Source organism: Colias croceus, chromosome 8, assembly GCF_905220415.1.
Source record: "Colias croceus chromosome 8, ilColCroc2.1".
In the NCBI taxonomy this organism is placed as follows: domain Eukaryota; kingdom Metazoa; phylum Arthropoda; class Insecta; order Lepidoptera; family Pieridae; genus Colias; species Colias croceus.
The window spans coordinates 4,617,228-4,644,779 of NC_059544.1; the positions used below are offsets into that span (position 1 = coordinate 4,617,228).

Consider the following 27,552-nt stretch of genomic DNA (forward strand, 5'->3'; position numbering starts at 1 on the left):
ACAATATTAAAAGCAAGATATTATCGATCAATTAACCTTTGATTTTGAGGAAAACTGCAACAAAGTACCTAAATTATGAAAAATAAAAGAAAAATATTTAATTAAAATACAAAAACACCCCGGTGCATTCTCATTTCATTTTCCTGTTTCCTTATTGGATCCAATTTCTAATAGTTCAGGATACATCGCCCATTTTTGCAAGTGACTACTATCAAGCTGATTTTCCGTTTGTAGCTTTATTTTGATGAGACACCGAATAATTTCGTGTACGAAACTCTCGATTGTGGTAGCTAACAGAGATAACAAGGATAAAATTTTTTGATTTGATGGTTCTCAAATATTTATTACGCAATTTGTAGGACAATATGTCTGTTGAATTATATAAACATTAACTAAGTGAAAACAAAAAAAATCAGCTTGTTAGTAATCATTTATGATGACCTCGTTATCGATACACTTTGGAAAGGGGGACTCTTTGAACCAACCATAGATTTTGTAGGACAAATATTTTTTCGAATAATTTAGGTAATTATCTTGAGATTGAACCAAAAAAAAATTCAGTTAGTAATAAATATTTAAGAACCATCAAATCAAAAAATTTTATCCTTGTTATCTCTGTTAGCTACCACAATCGAGACTTTCGTACATGAAATTATTGGGCGTCTCATCAAAATAAAGCTACAAACGGAAAATTAGCTTGATAGTAGTCACTTGCAAAAATGGGCGATGTATCCTGAACTATAAGCCAAAAATGTAAGTGTAATAAATAATATAAAATAAGTTTAAGCTTCTTTAGTATCCCAGTGGGTTTAGTATACCTACATCTCGTGATCGTAAAAATGTTACCTGGCCGCATCTTGAATGCTTTTAAACAGCACAAAAAAGAAAGGATTCTACATAAATGGTCAAGGAAAAGGTTTCATCCTTTAATAATTTTCAGTTCTATGGAATCATAAAATAAATCCCAATTCCCAAATCAATTCCAACGGCAGTAATACAAGCTGTAAAATACAATACCCCTCGTTTTTATATTGCTTATTGGATACTTCGCCATCGTCAATAAAAATACGGCACATAATTCAATTAGAAAAAAGAGCAATTGGCATCTAATTATTGTCCTATAAAATATCGATTATTATTTTTATTGCCCCGTGTAGTATGCATGTAGTTGTAGGTGTTCAGATATGATTATATTTCCACGAATGTTGTTCTCGTTTGCAATAGAGTGGAAATGTTTCTTCTGTTATATCCTGGAATTTACATTTTGTATAATTTTTGTGGTCTGTGTTCTTATAGTTTAAAAAATCGTGTACACAAATCGGATTTATAAATGACAATTTTCATGTAAATATAACCTTTCTTTTTTTTACTTTGAGACTAGTTCTCAGTTCTAATTTTTTACTTGAAGTTTTTAACAAAATAGTTTAAGATATTGCCAAATTCTATTCATATAATGTTAGTAACGTTTAGCTTTCCAAAATTTTTGAAACATAGATACTATCTGGAACACTCTAAAATATCTATGCCATATTTGCTTTCGAAACAACAAATTTGTTGTATTACATAATTAATACAAATTTCGAAACAATAATCGTAACAGTTCTGGTAAAATACGAATAGTTTGACCATCGTTTCTATGAACAAATCGTAAAAAGTAATTATTACTTATTAGTGCTCATCCAAGCGTAGTTCGTAGTCCTTTGAAATGGGAACACACAAACATTGCACACAAATGTAAATTACAAATATCCGAAGAACCATCTAGAATCGTTATTAATTAATTTGATTATTCGATAAGGGTACTTAATTGGCTACCACAATCATTTTTATACATTGTTGATATTACGTATTTTAACCTAAAATTCAGTAATCGTCTGAACTCTAATTTAAATAAATATTATTTGGAAAATCAAAAAGTGCACGACTCATAATGCTCATTTAATTATGAAATATAAAAATATATATATATATAGATATATACAGTCTTGTAGTTTTCGTTTTTTATTAATTGCAATTAAACGACACTGAATTAATTAATCATTCGCATTCAGTGACCTACAATCATCGATTAGAATATTTAAAAAAAAAATTTAACTCAAATGATGGATTTTTTCACAAGTTATAGTGTTTTCATTTTTTGACCTATTTCGGTGTTTTTTTCCAATTCTATTGAAGTAAATCAATTTTTAAAAAGTATGGGATTAATCTCCATTAAATTATCTCGACAATAGTATGCAAAATATCTTGATTCCGTGAACTAACAAGGCTATAATAATAAGAATAGCTGCAAAAATGAGGCGAAAAAAATTTTTCGATCGTAAAGCACTCTCTGATGCTTCGCATCGTCGTGCAAAATATTATATAAATAAACACTTAATTAAGCAAATGTATATTTATGATATTATTAACACATTAACGCGACATAAGTTTTTATTCTATATTAATTAACTTTCGAAAAATAAATGTTGTTTCGAACCTCTTTGTCTTTGTCGCTTGTATTTTAAAATTCATGTCAGAAACAAAATCATCATCACCGCGAATGTGAATGTCCCTTCAAGTTTGTCAAGCCATTTGAACAATTGTATGCTAATTGATTATTATTTATTGCCAATAAACACGACCTTTTTACTGCTTTATTAACAATAATTGCAAGTTAAAGAATAAATCGATAATTATTTGACTCTACGAGCATAATTAATAATAATTAATTAAAAAAGTAGTTTATCATTGATCAATATAGTATAATATTATAAAGCTGAAAAGTTGGTTTGTTTGAATGCGCTAATCTCAAGAAATACTAGTCCGGTTTGGAAAATTATTTCAGTGTTAGATAGCCCATTTATAGAGCAAGGCTATAAGGCTCTAGTAGTACTATAGGTATCATCACGCTTAGGTCAACAGTAGCGGAAAACTGCGGGGCACAGCTAGTATATTATATTAACTTAAACATTGTTGCACTAATTCACGTGAATATTAATATTGATAAAATTTACTTGCAGATTTGCTAGACTCTATTTACTAAGATAAACTCTAGAATTATGCACAATATGCACAATATACTGTGACCATTGCATACACGTGTGAACTAAATGCTGATTTCAATAATTTCAATCTCTATCTATACTACTGACTAATTGAAGTGTAATAATATGTAAATTGGAAATAATTTGTTTTTTGTTATTGGGGACAAACTGATCGATTAGTTGTTTTCATCTCTATACTTGCATAGCGCTGCATTCAATAAAAGTATTTGTTTTAACAGTTTTGCTTCTCTAAAAACGATGTTAATCTTTATTATTAATTTCCAAATATTAAAAAAAATGTGTTAGTACATAATATGATTGACAAAGCTATCACAATGACTTATTTCCCGTGCTAAGGGTTCAAGGGTGTTCAATTGGCATTGAACTGGCCATTGACCATTATAACGGAAACCACCATTATTCCATTGATGCAATATTATTTATCACATTCTTATAAATATGGAAATTTCTATACACATGTATATTTATTCTATTACGCAATGCCGGCTTTTGGTGTATTTAAAATAAACATGACATAATAATATAACACTTTTATCTAGAAGCTAAAATACGAATATATCGAAGTAGAGACAAAAGGTTAAACAAAACCTATGTAGAGATAGTGAAATATTCATTACCCTCATATTTCACTCTAATGAAAATAATATATTTACTTACATACATATTTTGTTTATGACTTTAGTTGGTTGTACAATTAACACGCCATTGTTTGTTATACAGAAATCACACATCACAACTGTTATCGATGACGTAAAAAATAGTTGTTTATGGCTTATGAGTCAGAATATTGTTTTTTCATCTGTTTGTCAAGTAAGAATGGGTCAGTAAAGTGTAGTAAAGTTAATGCATATACGATACTGTATAGAAAACTTAACGGGTATTTCTCTCCATTAAAAAATGATTTGAGTGTACTTGTTATCTTCTTTGTGTTAATTGTTGTTAACTAAATCTTGTACATACATACAAGTAGGTACGATGTAGAAAGGTGAAAGTAATAATAGCAAAGTCACGTATGATATTATGTACATACAACTTTTACTGATGGTAAAAATAAAACAAAACACGAAAAATGAAACTGCTGTAGGTACCATGATTTTTTTCTATAAAAATGTGTAACTCTATCTCCAGAGCCGTTATTATGCCAATGACTTCGTTGCAAATAAACTTAAAATATGGGGTTTTCAAACTTAAAACATTCACAAAAAAAGGTCTGAGTGACACCCAGTTCGTGTCTTGTTGACAATTGTTTTCAGTTATGTTCACATCTTCAAACAGTTCACTGTACAATTGTACATGCATTATTACATTATTTAAAGAATACGTTGTTTTGTCTCCAACTTCCTTTACATAGAACCCAGATAATATTTTTTGTGTCGATCATATTTATTCTATCTATCTGTAAAACATTATAATTATTATCAAACTTTGTTTACAGTCTATCCTTTGTACCTTCATTTTTATATTTATAGACTATAGTTATTCACAAGTAGTCGATGATTTGTGCTGTGCCACTCCAATATTTTTCACACCTGTCTTCATAAAACTCACAACAAAGCACTTCTCCTTATTGTTTTGCTACCTGCATAATTGACTCTGATTTATATACAAACGAGCTTAATATTATAGTTACTGGCTGCTCTGCCAGCTAATATGTCTAATAAATGCTAGCTAGCCTGCTGTCTCTGCCCTTCTCGAGTTTATATAAGTCGCGTAATGAACATGACTTTCTATTTAATCTTAGGCTCGAAAGTAATTTGTTTGTGAATCATCATAATAAGGAACGTATCTTTTAGGGTCATAAGTTGATAGCAAATGAACGTAAAAATTTGATAATAATGCTGGTAAATTATACTTATCATCCTTAATTAAACCGGTGAAACAGCTCGTAATTGAAGAAAACCAACATGTTCCAGTTTCTTTGAATTATTAGTATATAAATTCTCGGTTATATTCAGGTGAAGGTATTGAATATCGATAGTAATCTTAAATAATGCAAATGGTTAATTTTATGGTATTCTAGTTTATTCATAAAAACACCTCCTTGTAGTAACAATACATAATTGTCTTGTAACTTGTTAGCGCAATTACATACTTAAGCCATTACGGTAATCGACTTTTTATATTCATAAAGATTTTTTCTCGTTTTTATTGAATCACACATTGTTATAAATTATTGTAGTAAAAAAACGATTTCTGTATGACATATAATGACATGAATTTTTTAACATTTTTTAGACACTAATCAAATTTTCCTCAAATAATTATGATATTGGAATAGTTATAACTACCATTATAAATTAGCGTGGCATTTTTTATGTGCAAATACTTCTAATAGTAGTTTTTAAGTTAAAAGCCAATATTGAATGATCATAAGAGTTCAGTTAAAGCTATTGCGAAATTAAAACTAATAGGATAGTGACCTTTAAATATTATAGATGTACCTACCTACTAACTACTATCAACTTGTACCAAATAAGTTTGTGTTAATTTTTGGAATAGAAAATTATGGGACTTAGGTAATTTTAAAGGAATAATTAACTGTACAAGGAAATATCCTTCTTATCTACACATTTTAATTAATATTATCTCAAAATATTATATTAATATGTATATAATAACTATATGCTGGCATACAAATAAGACAAATACAGTTTTTTTTAATAGGACCTGTTTTTGCACATCTTTTTCTCAACTTTAATACTTCATAGAAAAGTAATTACTAATTATACTTACTCAAATCCCTTATTTAAGAAGCTAGGAAAATCTTATTAACATAATATTTGAAACTAATCTATGCAAAATGGACTAATATTTATAAGGTATCTATTTGAAATGAAATATCATTTACCAATACCATAATACCCAAGAATACCAGAAATCGGCCCAACAATATGTTCAAAAAAATAAACACACCTGTCATAAATTCTTCGATGCAGGTGCACTGACCTATCGGATATTTTAACTTTTTATCCGCATTCCGTTAGAATACACAATGACATCTTCCCTCAAAATTAGAATGTAATTCGTTTTTTATGGGCTTATTATAGTGGAATCAATTTTAGCATAATTCTTACGTAGGTATACATTTAGAAACATGTTTTAAATTTTAATTAAAATACACATGCATAATTATAAATTATAGGCTATATAGAGTCGATCTTTCGTTTATTAAGGGTAAATTGGGATAGGTACCATTATATCCATTAATCTTCATGCAAAATTTGATCTTTTAACCTCAGTTTCGCAGAAAACAATGATGCTTTTTAACGTCATTCCCTTGTCATCGTTCTTTAATTATACGAGTATTTCTTTGTAATAACAAAACGTAAGTAAAAGATCATAACCTCGTGATGTGTTTTAAAATTATAGAAGTATGTAACTGGTGAATCACATTTAATGAATAGCTTTGCAACAAAGATTGTGTGACATTACCACCATATATAGATAATAGTCCCTTGCTCAAGTGTTAATTAGAAAATCATGGTCGATAAATGATATTCGTGAATCGCCAGATCAGATAATTAACATCAACATCTTGTTTCACGGCTATTAACAATGTGACAGAATAAAAATAATTACTTCCCCTGCTTCCTAGTTCACATCTTTACTGAATAAAAAAGGACAAGAATAGGGCCACTTTCGAGTTAGTTACAAGTAATAAAACAGCGACTAATAAATTCAAATAGTTGCAAACAAATGAATATATATTCAAGGCGTCACTATTCGAGATATTTGACGTCAGCAAGGTATAATCGCGACACGTCGCCATTGTCAATAAAACCGAATAGGCCGTAAATCACAACTCGGAAATAAAAAATGATGTAGTCCCCAGAAGGATATGCTTAAAATTTTCCGATAAAAGTGACATCTTCATGAATCTAAATATACAAATGCGGCCAGAATTCATTTATCTGAAAGGGTAAATTTCCTTCCAGACAAATTAATTCAGGCCATTCGTTGAAACGTCATTCGTTTTTAATAAAGAAGCTAGGCTATCAATTGAACGGCTAAGACAAGTATGTCCTGCTTTAAATATTATGACTTAAACACGTGATTTGTTACGAACAATGTTGAGTAATTTGAAAGACGTAGGTACTATTAAAAATGCATTTGTCCTGCAACACAACACATTACCCAGAGTAGCAAAATTCCATCTACGTTATTTTCATATTTTATCAACCGCAAAAGCGTCTGAAGGAAACATAACAAAAATATTACATACAAATAAGTATGTAGTGCAAAGATACTTATTTTCAAGAATTTATGGAAGCATTTAAAATAAATTAAGTAACATTGAAGATTTGGTGTAAAGTAATTGCTAACAGCCTATATGCGGTTAGCCATAAAAGAGTGTCCGATCTACACTACAACTTCTTTAATGTCCCGATATTACCATACTAATGAATAGATAAGAATCTAATCACACTCCTTTCAACATGCAGGTAATTAATTAGTGAGTAATACCATAGAATACGTAAATATTTTATTATGTCACTGAGGTTACATTTCGTTTCCGTTTATATTTGCTATACAACATCGAAGGCATGTCTATTATAAACATTTTATAAAAGATACAAAACGTATAAATTACAAAATAAACCAAAAATGCTACCTTATTCAGATCTAGGAGCTGGTTAGGCTAAGTCTTAAAGCATATTCATATAATATTATGGATCTTATTAAGACCGTGACCGTGTAATGTATTCAAAGCACGTTATTTATATGTCGCGAATGGAAAGAATAATAATCAATTATAATATATTTACGTGATTATCTTCACGGTAAATTATGTTACCAACGTAAGTAAATAAAGGTGAATGATTTTATACAAATTGAACATTAATCACAATATATCCAAGAAACATAATATATGGGTTTTAATTTACATATGGCGCAAATCTCAATTCAGTTTCTTTTAACTTCCATAGAAGTTCACAAGCTACATATGATCAAAATTTTATATTCTGTATCTTCAAGTCTTATCTTTAGTCGTACACGGCTTAATCAAATCTCTCCATTTTATAATAAACCCAATAAAGCAATATCAATTATTGAGAAAATACTTTTCTTAAATCAGATATGATGCCGATGCATTATTACACTTATATTATATGAGAAACTGTCTCATGTTTGTAAACATAGCGCTTCTTATATTTTATCGACCCCAATGCATATAATATTTTATACTTACAATATTGTAGAGATCGTATGATTAATTGTAATTAATTCTTCTCAACAAATTGATTTCAAAATTTCCATTATTTCCAGTACTTATTATATTAATTGGAGACTTTTCATTAAAACTCTCTTTTTTAAATTTTCCTACTAAGTAAGGTTAACTGGTAGAGAATCATCATGACGTCAAACAACATCAAGGTTTTGTATTTATTCGAGTAATTGTTTACGGCTGACTTATTGATAGCATCGAATATAATATGTAGTCTCATTACCTTACAAAATCCTTATAAATAAATAAATACATAATATAAGGTAATCAAAAAATGTGCCTTCTCAAATCGCTAAGGGGAAGCCGGAAAGCCGGCATTTCTCACCTATTTTAAAGAATGAAAAGGTTATTAAAGGACCATACGGTGCACCTTTTTAGTAAATTTCTTAGTAATTAAAAATAATAACATTAGTCTGCTCCCATTTACCGAAACGTTTAGTTTTTAAGTCTCCGGGAGTCGAATCTAAACCACCGACAACTCATTCCTAATTACCTCATGCCAGCAGCTTTAACATGGAGGTAAATATAATACTGAAAATATATTGACGCCATTGTGTATATTATCATGGTATTTTGGTTGAATCATTTAAAGGCAGGAAAACCAAACAAAGACAGGATGACTTGCTATCCAAAAATGGTCGATCATTGTTCCTAGGTTAATGCAATATGTAAAATAATAATTAATAATGCATCAGTATTTGCTGGCAAAAGTTCAATATCAAATATTTATCAAATGAGCCATAAAAATAAATTACAAATTATAAAAACATAATATTATGTACCTAGTTAATAAAGCCGTGTAGGTAGGTACTCTGCGAAACAACTTTACTTATTTTAAAATAAACATTTGCAAATAATTTAAAGTTGTCATAATTTTGTATTCAGTTTATGGTCATTGTTTTAAAACGAATTTAATAGATGTAATTAATTACCTATGTCCGAAAAACAAATTTAAATCAGAATTTTGTGTATAATATACTGCATTATCCCACGTTTTTGAAGAATAATAGAGGTAAAGTCATTTTAAAATCAAAAAATGTTTTTTACAGTCGATAATTAAAAATTATACAGTAATTAAACTTTTTAGCATTATTATAGTCGCATATTTCACGATATGCGACCATTTCGTGAAATGGCCACTCATATCATGAAATAATCAAATCTACGATATGACCACGACATATAGATGTGATTGAATGTTTGCATCTTTGCACTACCATGCCATTAAATGTTATTGTAGAAAAATAATTTTCAATAGGTAACTTATTTCAGGATTCTTAGTATCGTGTTGATTATTTTTATAAATATTGTGACATAAAATACATGATAATTATCTTGTTACAGAAAAGAAAGAAATATTAAAAGGCGTGAATGGGTGCTTCAAGCCGGGAGAACTCACGGCCATCATGGGTCCTTCAGGGGCCGGGAAAACAACACTGCTCAATATCTTAGCTGGTTACTCGTAAGTCTATTATTTTTTTTATTAAATATGCCTAACAATCGTCTTTTTGTGTGTGTTTTTATACTTGTTATCTTTAATGGGATCTTTGATGAAACAAGTAATTTGAGTAAAGAAATTGGACACTTTCATAGAGACCACGAAAAGTACCACTGTCCACTTTCATATCCGTTCGTGCAAAAGAAAATAACAAAACGCAATTATGTAACTTTTTCATTCAGATATTTAATGTTTATTGTTTTCTAAATGCAAAGGATTTCTATTTAATTGCAAAACAACAATGTTCACTTGCTCATTTAAAACTCATTACTGATCAGTGTTTATTATTCTTGAACTCTTATCCTAATGTATGTTACTTTGTTGTTTGATAAAAACAATTATCTTACAACGTTCAACGTTAACAATTATGTTTTAGAATGACAATCGATTATACATAAAGGTATATTTATTTTTTATTTTAATGATTTCCATACATTCATTATTTCATAAAAAGACTGCGACGGGAAAGGAAGTTCATTTCGGAGAATCCCATACTCACAAAGCGTGCTAATTTTTACATTTAAATAGAGTCTAATTACATATTCACTGTCTCCAATGACGCATGGGTTCCTTATTCCTATAGATTCGAAATCTGTGCACATAATAAAAACTCAACTGACTCAACAGGAAAGGCGACAAATAGATTGTACTTCATTAAAGACAAAACAATTGTTTGCAAAAAGGACCCAAGGCGCAAACGGCGAGATTGTCGTAAACGGGGTCACATCTTGCGCATCCAAGTCGGCGGGTCGAGGCGGGGCGCGTTACATCCGCCAGCAAGATGACCTCCGAATGCATCTCACAGTGTACGAGTCCATGGCTCTTGCAGCCACTCTTAAACTGGCCGACTTCTCGTCGCACGAGCGCAAAGAGAAAGTAAGTCGAAAATACACGAAACAAAACAAAACAGTGAAAGTTTGCAGCAGCTCTTTTAGTTAATCATGCATGCACCACAAACTTACGTAATACTTCGATTGCGTAGTACCAATTACTAGATGTTTATATTATATAGATAATATTTAATAAGCTAATTTTATAGAATCGTGCTGTTAAATGATAAATTTCATTAACTTTATGATTTATCTCAATAGTTCGAGATTTTAACATTGAGTAGAGTGTGATAGTAGAGTACTAGAGTTACTAGAATTATTAATCTTGACTGTTTGAACATTACGGCTTTCATCGTAAAATTGATTTGAATTTAATTAATTCAAAGTTCAAATGTATGTTAGTATGACTGTCATGTCTATTAGCGAATCGATAAGCAATGTCAATGTTTTTCCCTGTTTTACTCTTGAGTACTGTTCATTGCCACATTAGTATTTTATCAATACCATTTGCTTACGCTATCTTATATTTTATCGTTTTTGGTTTTGCAATCGCTTGTAACATAAATATTTCTGAATTATACAACTTAATTTCGAAAAAGAAAACATATTTCAAAATATGTGTAGGTATACAAAATTACAAAACTTGTTTCGTTTGTAATATTCTGAAATTTAACAATCATTGATACCTATTACATGCCTTGTAATAAAATCTGCACCAATGAAATAAAGGACATCGCAATGAATTGAATAAGATATAATCAATTTATTTATTAGGTACCTTACTACCTACTTGTGCTTTATTTTAATAAATTTGTCACTTACGAAATAAAGACGAAATGCCAGCAATCTCAAAACAAATTCTGTCTTAACTGAGATACAATTATTCTTCCATTAAGGTTACAAACTGTCAGAATAACACAATATCTTAACCAACTCAGTTCTAATGCATTTTATTCTAAATCTTAAATTCATAATGTAAAAGGCATTTTCCAAAATTATAAAAATTATTATATAAAATCCTAATGTAAAAGTTACTAACTCATATATTTTTCTTTAGGCTAACGAAATATTAGCCCTATTAGGGTTAAATGGAACATCGCAGACGCTGTGTCGCGATCTCTCTGGAGGCCAGAAGCGGCGGCTGGCTGTTGCCCTTGAACTTCTCTCGGATCCATCTTTATTGTTCCTTGATGAACCTACTACGTAAGTACATTAATTGTAATACAATAATTATTGAAAAAAGTGAATTGAGTTGCTAAATTATTAATAAAAACTAAACTGAGTTTGAAATTGTCAGAACTAAGAAAAAATTTAAAGGAGACCAAACGCAAGGCACCCGTTTTCTAAAGTGGTTCACCCAGTCGAAAGTTCTAATGTAACAAACCCTTAAAAAATACAGTCGCATTGTGAACCTCCACCTTTTTTTCAAGTCGGTTTATAAACCTAATCCTTAGTCACAACATATTTTAACAATCACATTATTATTTTATTGGACACAATACAACAATGGTTTTTATTCAAGATGTATCATGTATGCATTCCCATGTGAATAAGATGTAAAAACTATATTTGTCCGTCAAGTATATACATAGTTCTCACAATTTGCAATAATTAGGAATTGTTTATACCTAGATTACTAAATGGCTTTTTTGTGTACTTAAAAGTAAAAAATAAATAAGAACATTGAAGAAACACGTCATGAGTTCTGTTTCAATAATATTGAGTTACCAAGAAAATAACTAAGAATAAATTCTAAGTATTCGTGTTGTTATGATAATTGTATTTGGAGATAAACAACATTATGGAGAAGACAAACCACAGTTATTGAAGGATTTTACGATTTGAAATTCAATCACAGAATTTATTTTTCACTATTACCTACGCGATATTTGCGTGACGAAATCATTATAAAAATGTCCTTTTAGTCATGATTTACGTACATGTTGTAAGAGCAAGATTTTAGGAGTTCTTTATCTATTACTGGAGCTTTGCAAGACTGCACACGTGTAATAGCATATAGAAATCGTGTTTACGTTGTACTTTTATATATTTTGCTTTGATACGATAATTAGCTGAAAATTTTCTATATATTTAGGAATAGATCAGTTTTCGTTTACATTTTACGTTTCACGTAAAATATGGGACTTTATGTATTTCACCCGTATCATTTTACCTCCTAAAAAATACTATGAGTGAATGATGAAACAAATCAATATACAGAATGTCCTAGCGTAGGTGTTAGATTAAGCTAATATTCGCGTAAAGTTTTGCATAATATCACCTAAAAATACTCACAATATTCCGGTTGCCTTGTGCATTATGTGTTACAAGAAAACCTTTTGGAAATTATCTTAGTAATAATATATTACATTGTACAATGTAAATATAGTCCTAATTATCATCCGAACAAACCAAGCCATGAATATCTAATAATTGTGTAGTCTTCTTTAGTGCACGATTTAATCATTATATACACGATTCATAATTGTAAATAAAATATTGATTATATTTCATTTTCTTGAGAATTTATTAATGTGTTTAATTTGATAAAGGATGTTCTTGATAATATATAAACTGTGTATGATTAACTCATAATGAATATATAAAAATTCCACTTTACATATTCTTTTGAGATTTTTATTCAGCAAATCAAATAACTTTCTTCTAAATAAATAAATATATCTTATATTACTAGCGATACGTGTGCGGAAAAATTTATCAATTGACTTGAAAACTAAATTTCAGATGACTATGGAATTTTTATATTAAGTTGACTACATATTTCAATTTTCAATTAACACATGCCAAATTGTTTTATCTTCCGCAGGGGCTTAGATTCATCCGCGTCCACATCCCTTATTACTTTACTGAGTGGTCTAGCCCGAGGGGGTAGGACAGTAGTAGCAACAATACACCAGCCGTCAGCGCTGATATTCGAGAAGATAGACACAGTATACTGTCTCTCAGCGGGGAACACGCTGTACTCGGGGTCTAGAGCGGCGCTGGTACCGGCGCTCGCGTCGGCTGACTTGCACTGCCCACCGTACCACAACCCGGCTGATTATTGTAAGTGATTGCTTGTTGTTGATAAGATACAGTACCTATACTGTTTCTCAGCGGGGAGCATGCTGTACTCCAGAGCGACGCTGAGATCGATTGCGATTGTGTATGCTGACTTTTTTTTAATCAAAGTATATTCAATAACAACAAAATATTGTTTTTAGACCGCCTAAATGAGGGCGTTATTTCCATTTCAACCCTTTACATTTTCTTACTGGATAAAAATCTCTATTGCTTCACACACCACTATTTTTTTAACACGTGCAAACTACAATTTACCTTTTTAAAAATAGAAAGTCAAAAAACGTTGCAAATTAAGTTTCAAAAATGATTTTGAAAGATTTAAAAAATTTGCAACCGCTTTGTTTTACACAATATTAGCGTTTAGCTACTATTATGTATTCTGTGACAATATTTTGATATTGAGCATTTATTAGCATTTGATTAAATAAAAAATATGAGTTTCAGTTACACATACGTTTAATTTAAGATTATAATAATTAATAATATTTTGATTGATGGATTGAATCATCAACGGAAGTATTCCCCTAGTGTGAGTCTAGCTCATGTGAGAAGAATAAATCATAAATATACTTATAAATTATAATATTCAAATATCACACAATATTATATTGATTTAGATTTATAATAAGTTTACTGATGAGTCAGTTCATTAAAATTAATCTTTAATACATACATAATGTATTTGCAAATAGTTAAGGCAAAAATATAGTACAAGGATGGATAATTGAAGTATTAATTAATGATTTTTTTAATAATTAAATATATTAATAATTTATAATTATAAGTAACTATACCAAGTAATTAATGAGCTTTTTGTATTTGTGCATGTATTGTTGATATTATGTTTTTTATAATGTATAAAGAAAGAAAGACGCGAATAAGGTATGATCAACTTCTTAAGATCTTGAAAATGCAATAGGTACTAGAAAATCGTTAAATACAATTTATTTACTACAAAATCGTATAGCAACGTTAATGAGGAATAACTTCACACACGAGACAACATTGAGATTCTATGTCTCAAAGGATAAAAACTAGTTACAATGTAAAAATCATAAGATTAATATTGATTCAGTTTTAGCTTAAGGAAATACGGATGTGTTTTATTTTCCCTGTAAATGATTATTGTTAGAGCATTTTGTAATTTCCGTATAACATTTCCCAAGAGCAAACGTTTCTAAATATTATTATTGTTTGATCTATGATTGGTAATAGGAAATATGAATGAATGTATTATTTGTGAGTAATATTACGTATGATTGTGATATTTGTAATGCTCTTCAAATAAGTCGTACGAAGTAATCGCTATAATGCATCACTTTTCCACGTAATCTTGATTAATTTATACATATTATAATTTTTGTAGTTTTTGATACCAATTCAACTACGTATTTGGATTAATTCGATATTCTGCAGTCATTTAAATATTATATTACCAGCATTATAAAAATATTCAACCTCATTGCTGGTTTAACCAAATTCAAATTAAAAAACAAATTACATACCTATTCCAAATTCAAACTTTGCGCGTCCTTTGAAATTCTCTAGAATAATTTAATAGTTCGATTAGGGTAATTGCGCTGGTTTGCCGTCCAGCTTCTGTTTTCGTCCATTTGACTGACCTGCTACAATCACGTGCGTAAAACTTGAATACAAACCTACCTTCCCGCGCAAGTTTGCACTTTTTACGCTCCATAATGTTTAAGCAACAGTACTATCAACATGAAAATTTGATTTGACTAGAAGAGAGTTCAAAAAATTAACGTAAAAGTGGCCGCTTCGCATCCGTGCCTTGCAGATGTCATCGCGCGAGAGAAAAATTTGCCGGCGAGAAAAGTTCATGGTAAGCTAAATCACTGTTTTAGCTAGTTTACGTAATGTTTTTGGTACGTATGTTTATTTATAAGCATAATAAACGCAATTATAAGTGTTTATCATACTTTTTTATAATACTTTTCGAAATATTAAGTGGACGGATACTAGGTTACCAAATTCTCAAAATATTTGGTTTTCGTCCAAGTGGACGGAAACTCAAACAGCTACGTGAATATTTGTTAGGGTCATTTTACTTTATCGGACCTTTAAAATACTGAATAGTTTCTCCCGAAGTGATCTTTATTGCTATTAGTTTAGTTTTTTTGGTTTCCGTCCACTGCTATGTCAGTGCTGCCAAAATAAAAAAATATTTAAAGAAGTGGACGAAAACTAAATTAAGCTTTAAATGTTTTAGTTTTCGTCCATGAATGAGTATTGGAGTAGACAAAAATTAAATATAGCTATTCTTTTGCATTACTTTTCGTCTATTTTTACGTATTGAAAAGTTTTCTATTCAGTATCTTCCTTATAAATAATTGGTGAGGGCCAGAGTGTTGTAGGTACCTAATATTGTCATTCATTCAGTCATGTATCATTCTCCTTATGTGAAGTAGAGTCAATTATTCGTAGCATAAATGGGGGTAGGTCAGACATAATACACTGTATTTTTCTTGATTATCATTCACTTGAGTATCATCTTTTATTCTAGGTCTGTTTTGCCAATGCAGTATTTTTTTATTATACTTACTCAACGTATCCTCAGAAAGATCTTATTGTTTTTAGATGGCCTCGAAGGAGTCTAAGAAATCTAGAAAAAAAAGACGCTGCGTACACTGAAGATTCTGTAGCTAAAACTTATTATTATGGCTGTGTGTGTATAGTACGTTTCATTTGATAAAGAAAGTATTAGAATGAAAATTTTTGTTGTTAGAATGAATATTTCTGTTTTTTGATGTTATTTCTTAGTCCTGTAATTATTACTTGTTTCATTTAAATTGTAAGGAACGCATTCCTTTCTTTATTACGAATGATTATACAGTCATCACTAACGCCTATAAGGACTGCCAAGTGCTACATAGATCTCAGTGATGACTAGTTATATTGATTATTATTAGTAAAACCACAAGTAAAACTAAACCTGTAAGGTAGTGAGAAATTGTAATGTTAATTAAATAAACGTATATATTTACCTGTAATTGATTTTTAACTTAATAGTTGACCTACCCTCCTTTTTCTACACGGTGGTCGAAAACTAGCTTACACTAGGACGAAAACCAGTTTTTTTGGACGAAAACTAGCATTTACCCTACTTTTGCAGAAAATAATTTAAATAAAAAGATACATCAAAATGATTTATTTTCCCTTAATATTATCTTAAAGAAGACTATATAAGGACTTAAAAAAATATTATATGTTTAAGGAAGGGTGCTCCAAAATATTTATTTCGTATCACAAAGTTGGCAACTCCTATAATTGGACGAAAACCAGCGCAATGACCCTATCTTTACTATCTTTTTTTCTTTAATCGAAAATGCAACTGAACTTTAACAACAACTAATATTAAAATGCTTGTTTTATAGTTTTTATTAAGTATTTTAATTTTTTCAGTAATGGAAGTTGCATCTGGTGAATATGACGTGGATTTAGAAAAGGCGGCAAAAACGATGCGTCGTTTTAAACACGAGCCTGCCGCGACCGGCAGTGCGGAAGACGTTCCAATAATATCTACATTACCTAACCTTTTAAGTAAGTATTAATCATATTTATTTACTTTTACAGTCAATTGCTATAACTCCAAATAGTAGGAAAAATATTGTTTACTTTTATCAACGTTTATCATGGTTCGTTAAACTTTGTGACAGCCAATATAAAAAAGGATGCAATAAGTATCAGTATTGTTTACATTTTTAATTAGCATTTACTAATGATACGAACTGATATCCTCATTTAATGTAGCTTCTAATAAATCAGTGTCTTGTAAAAAATTCCTTTGTTTATGTTAACATTTGTGCACTTTATACATTCTTTAACCGATAGATAATAATAATTAATAAGTATTCCGCTTAAAATATAATTTTAATAACTAACACAGTATTTAGGTGTTTAAAATCATCATCATCTTCATATAATCAATGTTACAACGTAATGTTACAAGCATAGAGAGTTACAAGTAAAGTAATTAATAAAAAATCCATACAAATACAAACCGTTTCTAAGCACGAATTAATTGATTGCGAAATCGCCCTACAGGCTACAACATACAAGTTAACTTGGGCCCTTACTGGGCAAACAGGTTGGTTGCAAAACAGAAAGTTTAATCTATTACGTATGACCATAAGCGGTATTAACTGGGTTATACCGAATTTGTGTGCAACATTTTGTGTGAAATTTGTTAGATGAAATCTGTATGATCTGTAGTTCTCTAATCTTCTATATTCGTCTACCGTCTTAATCTCCTTATAGAACTTATATTATATCTTTGTACTGTTCATTTCGAATTTGTTTAAAAAAATCTAAACAAATAACTTTACAATTTCTAAAGGAAAGGAAAGAACCTTAACTTTGTGTACCTAACGATCGATCGGTTATACAAAAAAATTGCCTGCTTTTATTAAACTATTATTTTCTGTACGTTCATCCTGTTTTTGGTTTTAAATTGATCATCATTCAAATCAAATTTATATTTGACCACAAACATATCTACTCTAATTTATTTTCAAATATTAAATTTCCATCATTTATTCTACCTCTACCTCCTCCTCTATACCTCTTACCTCTATTTTTAATAGTAAACAGCATTATTTCTCCTCTTACAGTCTAATAACTCTATATTTCCCTTCCAGGCTTAGAAACAATGAAAACCCCTATGAAATCGCTGCATAGCAATACAAAATACCAACTAAACTGTACCAAGAACATGTATAGGCCTTCAGGACTTCTCAGACAAACCTGGGTGTTACTATATAGGAATTATCTAATGACTACAAGAAATTACGTAAGTATTTTAGTATATAAATAAGTCCCTTGTATTATATAAGGAGATTTCCTATACTGATCTGTGTCTCTTGGTTTCCTATTGGGTAATTGTTTATGTAATGTGTTATAACATTTCTTCTAGAATTAACTAAAAGAACTGGCTTTAGGCCTTAGGAAAATTCCCAATGTTGCAGGAATGAATGTAGCATGTATTGCAAGCAAATTTTTCAACCCAATAGATTTTTTTTATTCATGCATGCTCTGTATCTTGGATTACATACTAGTTTTTTTTATATTAGTATGAATAGCAAAAAGAACATAATTATTATCTGAATCATCTTATCAAAAAACGAATCATTGTATTTCGCCAGACGCTAGATAATTTAGTAGGTACCTATTTTAGTCAAATATTATTCAGGCCTTCTAAAATTTGATAATATGCGTGGGACATACAAATAATTTGTTCGCTTGAAGGAAAATTTCGAATTTCATATTTCTAACAGGAAAAGTTAGCTTGTTTGAACTGAAGAAAAATATGAAAAATGTTTGCTTGTTTTACTGTCGTATTGAATTCATAGAAGAGAACAGTTTTGAGCATTTTGTAGTTGAATGTTAGAATCGTTACAAACAACCCAATTTATTTTGTCCTATTAAAAGGAATTAAAAACACATCATGGTCACGCTGCTACGGTTAAATGTAACTAGAGATTTATACGAAAGTAGATCGTTAACTGTAGTTTCTAAAAAGGTTCTATTACAATTTAAAAGTACAAGAGAAATTTTGCCCTTTTATATTATAGAACTTATAATTTCCTTAAATAATGACATGTTCAGCGGTGCAACAGACTATTTTGGAAAAACACCATATAAACATAATGTCATTCCTATTGTATCGTTTTCTCAGCAAATTATCACGTGTTTTGGCAGGGCACATGTTTGATATCACTTTACTGCAAAAAGCTTAAAGATTCATCACTCTGCCTTAATTTATGTTAATATTGACACAATTCTTGAGAATTTTGAATTTTTATTCGTATAATCGAGTTATTGTTTGCAAAGATTTACGGTTGTTGTGTTTGGTTAGCTATTTTTGGCTAATAAATTATATTTATGGATAACTTTATCCTTAACTTGTCATAGTATTTCGGTTTAAAATATTATTTTTACAGTAACAATTTTTTTTATCAAAAATAAATAAATTATAATTTTTTGTCAATTCTCCAAAGACGTCACCAAATTGAATACAATGAAAACAGGAATATCTTATTTAGATTCTTGTTTTTATAATATTTAATTTTTTTAAGAATAATTAATAGTTTTGACGTCAGTTCTATGTATCTTATTTTTTTTTTTTTTTTTGACTTGAGATCATTGATCATCATTATATTTTTTTTTAACAGTTAGATAATCGTAAATAATAGTGTATATAATAATAATTAATTATGAGGCGAAATGGCTCTCTTGATACTTATGAAATTGGTATGCAACATATTTTTATATGTTTGGAGAAAAAACATCATAATAAACTAATATAATATGAAAGCCGCATAAAATGACAATATAGCATTCCACTCGTAGTGGCAGCAATGACTTATAAAATTTATAAAGGATTCGAATTTCGAATTTACTTGAAAACCACTCGATCGATTCTTGAAAATTATTTTACCATTAGAAAGCAACGTCTTTTTGGAGCAATTTGTTTTTATTATATTATTAATTTTTCACTTCCAGTCACTATTCATGTACCGTGTCGCCGCTCACGTGGTGATAGCGCTAATATTCGGCTACCTTTACCTCGGTGTTGGGAGTGAGGCTAGCAGTGTCCTCGGAAACTATGTGTACTTGTACGGGTCCATGTTGCTCGTCGTGTACACTGGGAAGATGTCCGTTACGCTGTCGTGTGAGTATTTTTTGATGACTTTTTTTTTCATCCTACTAATATTATAAATGCGAAAGTTTGTATGGATGTATGGATGTTTGTTACTCTTTCACGTAAAAACTACTGAACCGATTACAATGAAATTTAGCACACATATAGAGGGTAACTTGGATTAACACATAGGATAGTTTTTATCCCGGAAATCCCACGGGAACGGGAACTATGCGGGTTTTCCTTTGCAAACGCGGGCGAAGCCGCGGGCGGAAATCTAGTTTGCAATATATTTACATCATGACACACACACATACTAAAAAGGACTCTTTCTGTACTACTCTAGGACGTTTAATTTTTTGTAAATATTCCAATATAATTACTTCTTTAAACACACATAAATATAGACATGTTAATGTAAATAAACTGAGCTATGTATATTTTGTGTATATTTGTACGATAGTAACATCGCTCGTTGTGTACACTGGGAAAAAGTCGGTAACGCTGTCTTGCGAGTGTTGCGGAAAATTGCAATATACAGGATGTCCCACTGTCAGTATACTAAGCTCAAAGGAGGTTATAGTTTTGCATATGCTGAGTACTGAGTAGTAAAAAATACTTATAAAATTCCAGGCCCATTTTTTTATTCAAATAGATGAATTCTTAAAACTCTATGTGTACAGTGTACACCCCTAACAAGCAACCCGTCCAATTTTGCCACCCGCACATGAGCTATTGTTTAAGATTGTTTTTATAGACAAAATACTGACATAATCGAATCGTTATATGCTAAGCTAGAGAGGAAAACATGAGTTTTAAGGAAAAATTTTGGCGTAGGTAATTTTGTTGTTTAAGTATTGTCGTGTAAGTGATCAGTGTATGCAAAACTACAAGTCCCTTCGCGCTTAGTATACCGATAGTGGGACACCCTGTATATATACTTATTTTTTATTAACATACGCATATACAAATACAGACATGATAATATAGTAAATAAACTGAGTAATGTATTTTTACGTGTACTTGCATGGGTCGATGTTACACTGAAAAAAATTCAGTGACTCTATAATTCGACTGTAAAAATATGTAATACATAAAAGTCGCTATGTCCTCTTAACCAATATTTTGTTCATATTTAATTTTCTCGCAGAACAAAAAAATTTATAACATAATTAAAAATTTACTATGTTCAACTAGGTTTTCCATACACATCAAGATACTACGCCCTACCTTATAGTTTATAGATACTGAGTACATTCAGTATGGTGTGACGCTAACTAAATATAGAAATTCAAAGTAAAAAAAAGATAAATAACCTTTGTGTCATTATCTTGACGACTTTGACCCATCCCTGACTCAAACGTACGATTGTATCGCCTTGCGAATAATCTTATCCATGACACTGAGGTTACAGAAACGCCGAAAACGATGTCTATTGCACTATTGAAAAATAGTATTTGACGATATCGACTAAAAACAATATTTAAATTAATATTTTCTTCGGAAAATTATATATATAATCGGCAAATTTTCTTTAAAAAAACATTTTACGATCTTATTTGATGCGGTGACAAATGTTTTGTGCGCCTCCTATTGTTTCATAACTTCGCACGTCATTTATAATTATTGGTCAATGACTCTTCTGTTTACTATTAATAACTATAATAAGAAAACTGACACATGAAGACAAAGCGTCGTTTATAAAAAATGATGTTTATCCTAAACAGACCATCCCACATACATCCAAAACACACAAAAAAACAGTCCTTAGCAGTCCATACCCTTACATTCCAAAGAAGAACCCAGAACATTATTAATTTCTTTTCCATACAGTTAATACAAACATGATAATTTTGGATTTGATAAATAAGAAATTCTCACATGTTATACGACTATACTATTAATGATAATGTCGAGAAACAGTAAAACAAACGTGATTAGTCTAAACAAAGTTATTTATCATGTAAATAACAAAGTAGGCTTGTGTTAAAAATTGATAACGACACATAGTGCCAATGTTCAACTTTGTTTAATGTGGTATAATGTTAGGCATTCCTAACGGAAAAAAAATTAGTCACTCGATAAATAGTAATCAAATACATATTGATAGAAATGAACTTTCTAAATTGAACAATAGGGGTACAGATAATGTTATGTACATTTATTTTCTTGTTGCTACATTAAAATACTGCCAAAATTATCTATTAAAATATAAATTAAATAATTTGACTTGTAAATTGTTTATTTAATTTATGTAATAGTTTTATTTTTTCTTTTACAGTTCCATTAGAAATGGCAATACTAAAGGGTGAATACTTCAATCGATGGTACAGTTTAGGACCGTATATTTTTTCGATATTAGCAGTGGAGTTACCATTTCAGGTAATTGTATTATAATTTAACTAAATAAATATGCATGAATACTCTTTGTGATATTATAACATATAATTATTAATACTTTTCATTATGATCTTAATAGTAGTTCATACTGTCTTATTTTTTTTACAAAATTTCTATCGATTAAAAATTACGTAACTTATACGGAACAGACTGTTCGATATATTGTGTTATTATTCATAGTTTATTTATTATTTTTCAGGTGATATCCTGTGTTTCATACGTTATACTTTCATATTGGTTAACGGATAATCCCTTAGAACCAACGAGAGCAACTCTGTTCCTTGCGACTATAGTAGCTACGTCACTTTGCGCACAAGCATGGGGATATTTCATTGGATCTACTACACCTACTAAGGTGAGTTTTTTATCAATAAATAGTGTGTTTATCTGGCTTTTTTTTTCTGAAGATATTTGTTTGGAGCTATTTTAATTTACGTTGCTTCTAAAGTTCTTCCATGCCTTCCTTGAAATTTTGTCCAACTTAAAGTCGAATATTTAATGCCAATTTAAAATATTACCTATTTTGTTTACAATATTGTCTAAACATTTTAATAGAGTTTCTGTAAAGGTACTTTAAAATTTCCAAAAAATCACAAATAGAAATAGCAATTAATCCAACCTATAAAGTTTATATTGCTCTATCTACACCACCCGCATTTTTTTATAATTTATTCCTTGTCATCGTTATTATTTTTCTCTGTCTTTATAAAACTAATATTATTTTTTTCCAGATCGCAGTATTCATAGGGCCAGTGCTAGCGTGTCTATTCTCTATATTCGGTTTCTGTCTCGCGCTAAGAGACACTCCATACATATTCCGCTGGTTGCATCATATTTCGTACTTTAGAGCTGGCTTCCATGTTGCAGTACATTCTGTGTACGGGTTCAATAGGACGAAAATGCACTGTTCTAAAAGTAAGTACCTACATAAGTATAAAAGTAAACTCGTTTTTTTTTTGTAAATTAAAAAAAAATCTGTTAAAACTGCGTTAATCAGATCCCCATTGGTATTATTTCAGAAAGCTTTTATCGCTTGCATTACAATATTACATTTTATTTTTTATAAGAGCAAAATTATCAATATTATTTACTCCTCAATAATTCATATTGTTACAATTTATTATTCTTATATTTTTTCCTGTAAGAGTTATGAAATATGTAGTTGGATTCCAAATTACCTACTCGTGCTATTTGATATATTACCGTAATATATTTAATCATGCAAAACCTTATAAAACAAACTTTCCTTGCAGTGTACTGCCATTACATAACGCCAAGCACTTTCCTCAAGGAAATGGACATGGCCACCATAGACATCGGCAGCGATATAGCCATAGTGCTAACTAATACGGTCCTCATGCACATACTAACGTGCACGGCTCTATGGTACAGATTGAATAAAAGATGAGTTGTCTGTGGTTTGACATTGACTGATACGATTAGTGTTGCCCGCGCCAAAAATAAAAAAATATCATTTCAGAAGCTGGCTGATTTTTTTCTTTTTTAGAAACAAAAGTGCGAGTGATTAAGAAAAATTACTGAATGTTTTTTTTAAGTGTAAGTGAGATGGCATGGCTAATGTGAAAGCGAGATAACAATATGTTTTCGTTCGTTTCTTGGCGCGGGTTTTAGTTTAGTTGAAATGGGGCTTTTCAGTAACTCATATTATGGTTCTTGTATTACTTTAAATAAATATATTAGAAAACAAAGTATGGACTTAGATTTTAAGTGTAGATAATTAGTTAATTGTAGCGTGTTTTATCTTTTTTATTTTGTGTAAATTATCTTTTTTGAATTTATACTTCTTTTGGCGCGATGGAGAAAAACGATGAGAGTGAATTTTTACGATGCGCGCGAACACCGACACATCGAAAATTGAAAACTATGTTCAAGTTGTATATTCTAGAATTTTTTCCATACGCCAAAGAAGTATAACTTCTAACGCGTGTACATAAGTACACACACTTTTTTTTTTTTGGAACGAAGCTCAGAGGAGCGAATTTAAATAACATAATTCCATCCGAATTCCATTCATAAAATATGTTGGAAAACTACAAAATAAATAAAAAATGTTACATCTAGGTACATACCTAATAATATAATAAGTGATATATTTTTTTGTTACCAACCGTAAAGAAAATACTTGATTTAATCAAAATATGTTCTAACAAAATTGTGCCTTCTGAGTATTTACACTCATTGATATTATATTAACACCGCTCTTGCCTCATATTTATATAGTAAATGTATACAAGTGGATATTGCGTTAGTGTGTATTTAACATGTTTAGTCAAAGAATAAATAGTATTAATAGACTATTTAATTTATGCTTGCCTACAGTGTTGCCTCAAGTCTTCTCAATATTAATACATGATAGGATATTAATTAATTGCGGCTTTTTTGACGTGACAACGTCTTATAATTCGATAAAGCCGGCTGCACGCACGAAAAAACATGACTCATGCGGCGTTACCTCGCTCTGACTCATCTGAGGCGTTCCATGTAAGGCTTGAAGTGCGAGCGAGAGCGCGGAACGAGCGACAAAGAAGCACAATCGGACGTTGTCACGTTCAACTATCGTCAGTAAACCGACTTTACAGACAACCAATTTTTTTTTGTTAAATTTAGTTTTTTCACAATTTAATTCGTTGTTCACTCTCTATATTACTTTTAAACGTGTATTGGGGTACATGTAATATTTTAACCCTTAATTCACAGTTGCGTCAATGCAGTCCTATGTTATCCTATCTTGTGATAGTACTATTGTTTGTATTAAATTTAGTTTTGTTTTAATTTATTTGTTTCAATATAATATTGAATTTAATTTAGTTTTGGTGTAGGTTTTTATGATTACATTGAACACAATTAGATTTGATAATTGGCATTCCTATTAAAATACATACTTTTATTTGAAGGACACTCAAGTAATATCCAGTGAAATAGTATTTTAGAATTAATTATTTATAGCCAGATATACTTTGATATCTAATTTAAGATAAAATGTAGGAATTGTTATAATATTATATTGTTTATCGGTGAATGTTTATATCAATCTGAATTAAGTCTCTAATAATCTTCTTATTGTTAGAAATCGGTTTATCGTTATGTCGAAATAAAGTTAAAAATACCACAAATATGAAAGCGTACAATATTGCTAAGATTGTAGTACAAAGTAGATGTATATGAAACATAATATATGAAAGGTATTTTTAATTCATTAGTAAATTGTTTTTTCCAAAAAAATTTTAAAGTGAAACTTTTATTACATCGTCTCAAACTTTTTGATCTGTGTAGCGCATGTCGCGTGATGCACGATACGTACGATAATTATCGTACAAATACGATAATTTTTAGTTAAATGTCTATAGTGTGAAAAAAAGTTTCACTTTTACCGTGGTTTCATAAAACCACACAACATTTTTTAATTTTATATTTTCAATACTTACAGCTTTTTTACATAGAGTACCTACTTAGGTAAGGGCTCGTTTAACTGTGAAAACATGTCATCACGTCACGTATTTTATTTTTTTATATTTTACTATTTTATTGAAGACCAAAAATATTCTCTTTTTGTGATATGTGCTTAACATTGCCTACATGATAGCAATATCTTTTGTATTATGCCTGTTACTTAAAATACATTTATTTTAAAATAAAACCTATTTGATTTTTATTTACTCCTTATTTACCCCTTCAATGATTCATATGTTATAAGTTAGAAATGATGTTATATTCCATCAAAATTTTAATAAAAAAAACACATGGCTTTTGTATATCGACATTAGGGACTCTACAATTCCATTTCAGAAAATCACAATTATTATTAGCACCATAAAAGAAAAAAAAGACGTGTGGCACTCGGAGACGACCGCGGTGAAGCTATTGCATGCTATGCCTTCAAGCCACACCTCCGAGCCCGTCGGAGTGGGGAGCGTGAGGTTTTTTCGTTACGGAATTTCTCGATTCGGTCCCCGCGCTCAAGGCCCGCGATAGAAGCTATGCAATAGCTTAAAAATTTATATTATTAGCACCATTGAATTGCATTTAGGTTAACATCTTCATATAATAAGAATGTAGAGTGTAATAAATAATTAATCGCTAACAACTGCTCTTCTTTGCTTTTTGTAAAGATTTTTAGAAATTTTCTCTATAATATTCTCTATTATGCCTCATTCCGAGGCATAGGTAGGTACCCCGTACCCCTTTACTCAAGTCATTTCTTTTATCCATAACTCATATTTCCTTTGATCCTATACACTTAGAAACTTACATTTTAATGTATTATGCCGTATGCGTGAAGCGGTTTAGTACCCTTACCACAGATAATATAACACTATACTAGTATACCTACTTACTATTTGTTAGCTATCGAATCTTGCGTTCAATTAGATACTGCATGCGATAGCGAGTAAACTACAATCGGAACAGTATCTAGAGAGCATCTTTCAAATTTGTTATTCATAGGTGATAGGACACTATGACTAACAAATAATAGACATATCTATAGAAACACGACACGATAACGGTAGGATTTCGATAGGTTTTTTCTATATGACTCATACTACCGAAATAAATTTTCTAGCTAGAGGCGCTGTAGTAATTTTCAAGACAATTTTTTTTACGCAGCCGAAGAAAATTACTGTAAACTCATGGTAGGTGTAGTATTAAATCTTACTAACATAGAGTTATACTTATTAAGCGCCTGAAGGTTTATTTGAGCAATATTTAGTTAAGCAGTTTGAGCAATATATAAGTTAGTTTTTCAATCTAACATTCAACTTATTTGCATGTTTTTCCATCTAACATTC

General features: G+C 30.1%; 1 protein-coding gene across 1 annotated transcript in view; it reads left to right on the top strand.

Annotated features, from left to right (window-relative positions):
* The window catches only part of LOC123693831 (ATP-binding cassette sub-family G member 1), a 34,195-nt gene extending 9,444 nt beyond the window's left edge, over positions 1-24,751 (top strand). Inside the window, exons 3-13 of the mRNA XM_045639068.1 lie at positions 9,616-9,733; positions 10,453-10,645; positions 11,657-11,802; positions 13,427-13,665; positions 17,107-17,244; positions 18,342-18,493; positions 20,206-20,374; positions 22,626-22,726; positions 22,944-23,099; positions 23,476-23,659; positions 23,998-24,751. Of these exons, the coding sequence (XP_045495024.1) occupies positions 9,616-9,733; positions 10,453-10,645; positions 11,657-11,802; positions 13,427-13,665; positions 17,107-17,244; positions 18,342-18,493; positions 20,206-20,374; positions 22,626-22,726; positions 22,944-23,099; positions 23,476-23,659; positions 23,998-24,152 (1,751 nt within the window). The 3' untranslated portion in view covers positions 24,153-24,751. The remainder of the gene's footprint in view (positions 1-9,615; positions 9,734-10,452; positions 10,646-11,656; positions 11,803-13,426; positions 13,666-17,106; positions 17,245-18,341; positions 18,494-20,205; positions 20,375-22,625; positions 22,727-22,943; positions 23,100-23,475; positions 23,660-23,997) is intronic.
* Positions 24,752-27,552: the final 2,801 nt, after the last annotated feature.